This window comes from Lygodium microphyllum, chromosome 15 (genome assembly GCF_053477565.2).
Source record: "Lygodium microphyllum isolate KBCC chromosome 15, Lygodium_microphyllum_v1.1.10, whole genome shotgun sequence".
NCBI lineage: Eukaryota > Viridiplantae > Streptophyta > Polypodiopsida > Schizaeales > Lygodiaceae > Lygodium > Lygodium microphyllum.
Genome location: NC_141149.1, coordinates 22,436,483 through 22,445,379, shown reverse-complemented (window position 1 = coordinate 22,445,379; position 8,897 = coordinate 22,436,483). Strand labels below are relative to the sequence as shown.

Here is an 8,897-nt window from a genome sequence, read left to right as displayed (position 1 = left end):
ACCAAACGTACACATAAAAATGCCTTGGCGTTTGATTATTGACCATATGAATTGCAACCACTCTAAGATAATGACTCCAATGTACCTACTCTAAAATGCAAACATACTTCCTCTAACATACAAATCCAATCTACATCTTAACATGCTAACCTAGTTTAATTTAACCTACTAACCTAACTAATCTAATGTAATGCAAAAGCTTGAATTTATTGACCATTAAAAAATTAATTAATACATCAATTTTCAAAATCTATTAATTTATGTGATAGATAATTTATATATTGACCATTTTACTCTATTTCACTTGCTTACACCACTTAATTTCACAGGTCTAACTTTTTAATTTAATTAGAAGTTGAAATTTTGTTGTTTGTTTCATTATTGCATTGATTAAATGATTTAAATATACTAATGTAGTTAGGAGTATATATCGCACTCATACTTCTAATGCATGAGTTAATAAATTTATTATAGTACACTTACACATGCTAACTAATCTTTGTAAGAGAGAATGCAATCCAAGAAGTATAGTAGAAGCAAGACAATAGCGAAATGATAAATTGCATGCCCATAAGGGTGATGTTGAACATTACAAAATCACCTTATGTTAACAGTAAAGTATCTATATGGAGCAAATAATGATAATAGTTTTATCTCCTTGACAAGAGAAACTTGATCTATGAATTAAGCATCCTCGACCAAATATGAGTCGTGGGACATTTGACAAGGCATGTACTTGTCAAATATAGCTATAATATTGGCCATTCACACCCCTCCATTAACCCTTTTTAAACTTTTTATGTAAAACAAATCAAATACATGAGAGTAAAATACTCATCCATAAGATGGCTATACCAAAGCTTTGAAGACCTCAACTTTGCTTTTTCCTCCAAAAATGTGAAGTCCATACCTCGAGTGGTGCTAAAGTAAATTGATTATTTGAAGACTTTGGCTTAGTAGCTAATAAGAAAAAAATGGTTGGCAATATATCCTTATGCGAGTTAGTGCTTGCATGTTTTCTTTTCTTTTTTCATAAGTACTCAATTTCTATTGGCCCAAGTATGCTTGAGAACCATAGCTTTTACTATGTTCCAAATCTTTATGATTTCTTCATTGATCCTCACCTTCTCAGAAAACAAAGTGCCACAACTGTCGATTGATTCATTCAAACCCTTTTGCTTTGAGCTCCTTCATTCAGACTCTATTTTGATGTACATATTTACTAATGTTATGTGTGTTATTAGGAAAAAACAAAGAGTTAGTGCTTGTTGTTAGGGGGAGGGGGGTTGTGTCACACACTTTCTCTTGGATAGTCTATATCAATGGACTTATGGAGGTTCCATAGAGATAAAGTGAACGCTCCAAACCTTGTTATACTCTCTCTCTCATATAGCCTATATCTGATATATAGACTTATGAAGGATCCACAGAGAAAAAGACAACACTCCAAACCTTCTCACATAGGTTGTATCAGTTGGAAATCGTAATCAGTGCGATGGGACAATGAACATCACAACAAAGGATGCAACGGAGTGATAGCCTAAAGGACGGCGACGGCCGGCATAAGGTAACTCATGAACTGCTTTGCAATTCCGAGACAAGGAAGGAATTAGCTGCCAAGTGCTATAAGACGAGATCAGATCACTACGATTGCCTTATCGTCTCTGTCGCAATTAATTTCATCACAGGAATCGCAGTGTTGCAGTATAGCCATCATCGTGATGCAGCGGCCTACTCGCAATAATTATGACAGCAGGATGAGGGCAGCTCCACGTAATAATCTCTTACTCATGATCAGCAGCTTCTTTCATGTGCTGGCGCTGCTTCATCTGGTTGGCCTGCAGGCGGCAGCTGCTGCTGGTACGTTCCATCGTCTACTCTCACTCTCTCGTCGGCGCTGTTGTTAATGTACTGTGCGTATACACGGGACGTTTTTGACAGTGTTCTGGGTGAGGAGAAGGGTATGTTTTCCTTGGTTTGTACTCCTTGTAGTGTTCATCACCACCATGAACTTCTTCTCGGGAGGCACCGCGCCATGCCGAGCTAAGTGCAGGGCAAAGGAGCCGGCACTGTGGCATGTACCCTGCCTCCTCTCAATATCTCTGCGAGATGAAGAGTTGGCCAAGTCCTTTGAGCGAGGCTCTCGCTAGTTGAATAAGGCGAGCCTACCGAGAACATTTGAGTTGCTGAAGATGATCAATGCAGGCACAATCATATTAGTTACCCTTAAAAAAATGCCCTAGGAAGCATAGCAGGTAAGGGCTATATGAAGATGAATGCTACCTGCCAGCTCTATATATCCCATAATTGCACTTCACGCCCTCCACTCACATTGTCTAGTTTGCTCTTTGGGGGGGGGGGGGCGCGCGGGCGGGCAGCCATCACAGTCACTAAAGGGGGCCCACAACATTACTAGGGGGCCTGCAACATTACTGGCCCCTTTACCCTAGTTGGGAGGAGGGCATTGGCGCCACCCACTCTTGGGGCCAATAGCCTCTGTGCCCCCCACCACGCCTAGCTAGGTATGCAGTCCCTCTCTCACAGATGATGTTCATGATGTTGTAATTCGAATTCACAATGTTTGAATTACGGTCTAACACTAAAACAATTTAGGGTACATAATTATGGACCTGGCAATTTGTCCCCACACTTATGCAGTTTAGGGTGCCATAATTATGGTAGGAATCTACCTACCACTTATAGTTTAGGGTATCATAATTGCTCCAATTACCTCTACGCTCTTGCTTGAAAAGTATATTCAATTAATTAATGCTCCAAATGACATTTGCTAGTTCGATGCTAAAGCTTGAATGATTTGCTATCATTACTTCTTGGAATTTGTCACCATCCATTGCCGTCGTCAACATTATTGTTAATGCTCCTATTGCTTCTCTTTTTGTTGTCATCATTGTATCATGAGTACCAATTCAGACCTCTCTAACTTGACATTGGGATTAGCATTAGAATACAATACTAAAGCATACAATGTAAATTGAAGTTTATGAAGCTAACGCCAACTTGAAATTTCATATTAAGGTTCGACAACGAACTTGAGATTGAAATTGTTGGAATGAAATCAAGCCTTCTTGAGATTGTTAGATTGTGTAAGACTTTACAATCTTACTCATAGAGACTTGCACTACAATCCAATTTTGCAGAGAGAGTTATATCCATACGCAACCCCATTGGGAAGTATTTTCTATGATCCCATTTGCTCAATGATGTATACTTGTTCTTTAGGGATGACTTAAGTTCGTATATGTCTTATCTCATGGCAAAGAGATTCAATTAGGACTTGCCTTCTCAAGCAATAGGAGGAAAATTTCAACTAGATTGATGGATATTCCATTTCTTGCATAAAATTTCTAATAGTTTCAAAACATTTTGGACAAACTTTGGAGATAAGTGATGATAAAAATCTTAGGCAGAAAGTGGCATGAAGTATATAGTTATTGATTTATTGGAAGGTCCTTATATTCATTGACTTTTAGATTTAGTTGTAACTAATTGGGCTTTTGAATCTACCAAGGCACAATTAACATTGGATTAGAAGCTCCTTCCCACCATCTACACACCCAATATTTAAAAGCTTTAAATACCATTTCATCTAAAGCTATTTTTTAGAACTCCAAGTCTTATACAATGAACCTCCAAAGTGTTATCACTTTTGGACCTCGTAGTGTTAAGGATATTACAAGTGATAGACATGTTTAACTTTTGATGACACCCAACATGCATTGTTCTAGTATTGGATTTCTATAATTGAATTACATTCAAAGGTTTAACTTATTTCTAAGAGTTATTTGTTCACATAATTTACTTTTATGAGTTGTAGGTAAACAACAACATAAGCATGATACAAAGGTGTTTCGAGAATATTTCGGAGTTAGCACAGATGTGAATGTCCACTTCACTGATGTTCCAATTCCAAATGAGGATATAGAGATGCACTTCATCCTTTCTTTTGCAATAGACTATGAGCACAACTCAGACGGTAGCTTTTCTTCCACCAATGGGAACTTCTTACCATATTGGAATAATGCTTCATCTATTGACACAATCAATGCTATCAAATCCAAGCACAAGAATGTGAAGGTTAGTGCCCATATAGCTAGGCTTTTATTTAAAAAGCTAGTACTAAAGCCATGGAACATGATCACATATTTGTAATGTTAGAATTATTGTCAAAGAACCTCATTCTGGAATTCATAGGAGAGGATGACTCTTGTTTAAGGTCCTTGTCTCAGATAGTGTTTATTACATCATACCTTCTATAAGATGAAAAGTAATGTGGTCAAACCATGTGCAAATGCTCTCTCACATGATGCAAAAGAGACCTAACTCTAAAATTAACTTAAGAAATCACACATGAAAGCAACAACATAAGATTAAAATATATTGTAAAGGTGCTATTTTAGCAATAGTTCTTGTAGCCATCTAGCTATGAGAATAAATCACCAAGTTGTATGGTGTGCTCAAGCTTGTGGAATCGTTATTGTATGAGTAAATCTTGTATGTTGTTATGTATTTCTTTTAAATCCTTTGATTATAGCTTAACACATCAATTCACAAATGGAGTAGAAATCACAAGACAAAGCATGAAAACAAGAGAGTGCATGACACAAGATTAGATACAATCTTCCCCATGCATTGAGAGGCCTCTCCTCAACACATATTTAGTTTATTAGAGTAGCTTTTCTATAAATAGTCCTTTTCTAAAAAGGAATTAAGTTTTTGCTAATTTTTTCTTGTTTAATTAAGCTAAGGTTTGTGGACCTTTATCAGTCAAATAAATGATTGAATTATAAGGTTGAATAAAACAACAATCCAATGGTAAGGCATCTCATAAATAATAATCAATTATGTTTGTAAAAACAAATAAACCCATTGACATGTATTTAGTAAATAATTCTAATGATGCTAATAAATAGGACATAATTCAAAATTTATTAGATGATCAACCCAACATTATGGGCATATACACATCACCCACCTCTACATATCAACACTTGAGTCTTTAAAAAATTTAACTTATTAAACAACAATTGTCGCAAAAGATAAAAAGTCAATTTATACTCCAAGGGCACTTGACTATGAAAAAATCTGACAAGAACTCTTTATACACATAAATGTTGATACTTTGCTGATGTCTATATCGTAGAATTACCCACTAGTGTATGTCACCCATGTACACAAGAGTGATTGTCACACTTGAGAATGGAAAAACATTTGTGTCAACTTTCTACTCAAGGGAGAATTGTCTAATCCCATCACCGATATGAGAATGTGCCCTAAATGCTAATATTGATTACTAATGCATATATTATAGAATCACTTGCTCATGAAAATCACCTACATACATAAGAGATAGTGTCACACTCAGCAAAGAGGATAGAAATCTCCATCAACTTTCACCTAGATAGAACCATCAAATAATTGCTATCCCCTTGAAAAGAGGATAGAAATCTCCATCAACTTTCACCTAGATAGAACCATCAAATAATTGCTATCCCCTTGAAAACGTGCCCTCTAAAGCATAGAGAAGAACCTCATTTGATTGCTATACTTTCATTTTATTGCATGGTATATCTTACATAATGATAAAAAAACCTCATTCTTGATACTCATTAAAAGAGCATGATTAATCCTCATAAGTCCTATATAAAGGATCATGAAGAAATGATGAAGCTTAAATTAAACAATGTATTCAAATCCAATATTGTGAATGTAATCCAACCATATAGGCATGGGTGCATGCATGCCAATTCATTATGTGTGAACTCTAATTTTGTGGGACTCAAAACATGTAGGTCTAATCTATTTGTCCGTTTTTGCCATTCATCATCCTAATAAAATTCTTCATCACCTTAGTAGAACACTTTGTAAAAGTCCACATTGAAATGTATTGTTTGCCAATGATCAAGCATCATGGATATACTTATAGCATTACATAATAGAAAATTAACATTGAAACCAGCTAATTAAGGGTTCATTGATTACAAAAGAAAAGTCATTTGATAGAATAGTTGTCAATGATGCTAAGATTAGGTAGTCCTTCCACTATCAAGAATCCAATGCAATGAATTATATTTGAAGCAATATAATTCATTACTTCATTTTATAAACAATTTTCATTTTCATGCTAAGTAGCTATTGTTCAACTCTAACTTCATGCAATTTGTTATCCCAATCATAGTTGTCATAATGCAAATGATCCTAATATAAATACTTGATTTCATAGACAAGAACATGTAGAAGCACAACTTTGCATAGTTTGTAAAAGCTACCCCTATAAGTAATGACTTTCTATGACAACCATATTTGAGTGTAGAATTTATGCCTCAATTGGACAAGAAGTTTAGAAGTTTGAAATAAAATCTTTGTTGGATCTGCTTATTACATCTAACAATTATGTATTCTATTCCTTTTCTTTCCTTTATGAAGGTGATGATGAGCATTGGTGGAGATTCAATTGGAAATGCAAAGAATGCAACTAAGGTTGAGTTTAACCCGCATAATTCCACCATTTGGCTACAGAATGCAATATATTCTCTCACAAGAATGGTGGAAATGTTCCATCTTGATGGCATTGATATAGATTATGAGCATTTTCATACAGATCCTTCTACATTTGCATATTGCATTGGCGAGATGATTACCCATCTTAAGAAATCAAACACAATTACCATTGCATCTATTGCACCATTTGATAGTGTGCAACTTTATTACCAAGAACTATGGGAATCATATGGTAGCATTTTTGACTATGTGAATTTCCAATTTTACACATATGACACTTATGCCACCACTGACCAACTTATTGACTATTATGAAAAGGCAAGTTCAATCTACAAAGGAGGTAAAGTGCTCCCAAGTTTTAGCACTGACCCTGATGCGTTTAGCCCCCAATCTGCAACAAATGATGAAGGGATTACACCCAAGAATATGATAATGGCTTATTCTCAAATACAACTTAAACATTCATTAGGTGGCATATTCATGTGGGTAGCCGATACCTCAATATCTTCTAATTTTACATATGAAAAACAAGCCCTTGATCTGATTCAAGGTACAATGGCATGGTGAAGTAAAGAAATGCATGGCTAAAGCAAAAGCTTGTATCTAGTGAGTTGAATATTTTAATGGATTACATTGAAGGTAATGAGCATCCTATTTGTGAGTTTGTGACATAAAGATGAAATGAAAAGTTGGTTAAATCAAATTTAGGCAAATCTCACCTTTTCTTTTTATGTTACAAAATCCATCTACAAAAGTAGTATGATAAAAGCATATTCACTCTTTGATTAGATTATGTTCCAACACGAACATTGTATCAAGACTCAAATCCTTTAGAAAAGGAGAACTCATATTTTCTCTATGTCTTATTCATGTGAAGTTATCATGTTGTATCTCTACATGATTGAGAATAATAGCCTTATGCCAAAAAGAGAACTAGGTGACATTGGAAATTCTCTGGAAATTTTGCATGGTGTGCCCTAAAGTTCTGGAATATGAAAAACAATATTTACTAGGTAGAATATGAAGAATGTCATGTTGCAATTAAGCTTGACATATTCAAAGATCAAATGATAACTAATTGAAAAAAATGAAAATTTAAACATGTTTCAACTCTTAAAAGTATGAAAGACCTTCTTTGCATTATTGTCGACTTGTGAGCATTGGCCATGAAGTATAATACTCATTTATTAGACCAAGGGTGTAGGTTCATATGTAAATTTTCTCCATACGTGTGCTTTTACACATGTGCATGTGCACATACATGCATACACTACATACTTACCCTTGCCTTTGTACTATGCTTATGCATGAGGGATGTGACCAAACAATTGATGCATTATGCCCTTTACAATGTACTACTTACCTTACTACTTACCTTGTAGAGTTGTAGAAACTCACACATATAAGCAATATCCACATTATAAGGACATGGTTTCATCTCATACATATGGCACAAGCTAGCAGTATTATACAAGTCACACGATTTTGGTTTCACTTTGAAAGTATAGTATTAATCACTACTTTTATGGCACAATTGGGTACCACAAAGGTCTATGGAAGTTGTTTCTTCCAACCTCTTTAAGGGTTGTAAGCTATACATGTGAGCAAAGTGGCATATGCAACATAATCTTCTAACTCTCTTTTTTACCATACACATGCATATGTTGCCTAAGGGTTTTCCTCTTGGCTAAGTTTCAAATATGGATGCAATGGAACACTCATAGTTGTCCCCCTCTCCACATTCAAATGCTCCAATACCTTTCCAATGTGTACCTTCTGGGACAAATAGAAAATGTTTAAATCTTGATCTTGCATAATGCACATATCAAGAATATGACTAGTATTCCCTAAGACCTTCACGTCAAAGGTTTTGTATATCTTTACCTTTAAATCATTCATATCCACAAGAGACTTCCCAATAATCAACATGTCATCCACATTAAAAAACAAGATAATAAGGCTACCACCCCTGGCCTTTCTAGTGTATATATAGTACCCAATCTCACTCCTAGCGTATTCCTGAGACTACATAAAGGCATCAAACTTATGATACCATTCCTTGGGAATTTGTTCCAAACCATATAATCTCTTATATAGCCTACATACTAACTATTCCTTTCCTTCCACAATAAACCACTTAGGCTACTGCATGTAGATATCATCGTGCAAGTCCCCATACAAGAAAGTGGCATTTCCATCCACCTGAACCAATCCCATATCCTCTCTAGCAACCAAAGAAAGAACAATATGAAGGGTGGCCATCTTGACTACTAAGTGACAAGTCCTCAACAAACTCAGTCCTCTTCTTCAACTTAAATCGTTTGACCACCAATCTTGCCTTATACTTAGGCAATGCATAAGATGGAGATACCTTTAGC

The 8,897-nt window shown here is 35.5% G+C and overlaps 1 protein-coding gene across 1 annotated transcript; it reads left to right on the top strand.

Annotated features, from left to right (window-relative positions):
* Positions 1 to 1,427: 1,427 nt before the first annotated feature.
* Positions 1,428 to 7,208, top strand: LOC148024341 (chitinase 2-like). Its single transcript, XM_087693691.1, has 4 exons — positions 1,428 to 1,567; positions 1,689 to 1,860; positions 3,836 to 4,095; positions 6,445 to 7,208. Exons 1-4 carry the CDS (start codon positions 1,523 to 1,525, stop codon positions 7,084 to 7,086), a joined length of 1,119 nt encoding a protein of 372 aa, XP_087549817.1. The 5' UTR covers positions 1,428 to 1,522; the 3' UTR covers positions 7,087 to 7,208.
* The last annotated feature ends 1,689 nt before the right edge of the window (positions 7,209 to 8,897 follow it).

What these genes read in the sequence shown, in the direction of transcription:
- LOC148024341 (XM_087693691.1), top strand. Translation starts at nt 1,523, where the DNA reads ATGCAACGGAGTGATAGCCTAAAGGACGGCGACGGCCGGCATAAG. An exon ending in ACGGCGACGGCCGGCATAAG is followed by an intron (nt 1,568 to 1,688) that starts GTAACTCATGAA and finishes ATTTCATCACAG; the next exon opens with GAATCGCAGTGTTGCAGTAT. An exon ending in GCAGGCGGCAGCTGCTGCTG is followed by an intron (nt 1,861 to 3,835) that starts GTACGTTCCATC and finishes TATGAGTTGTAG; the next exon opens with GTAAACAACAACATAAGCAT.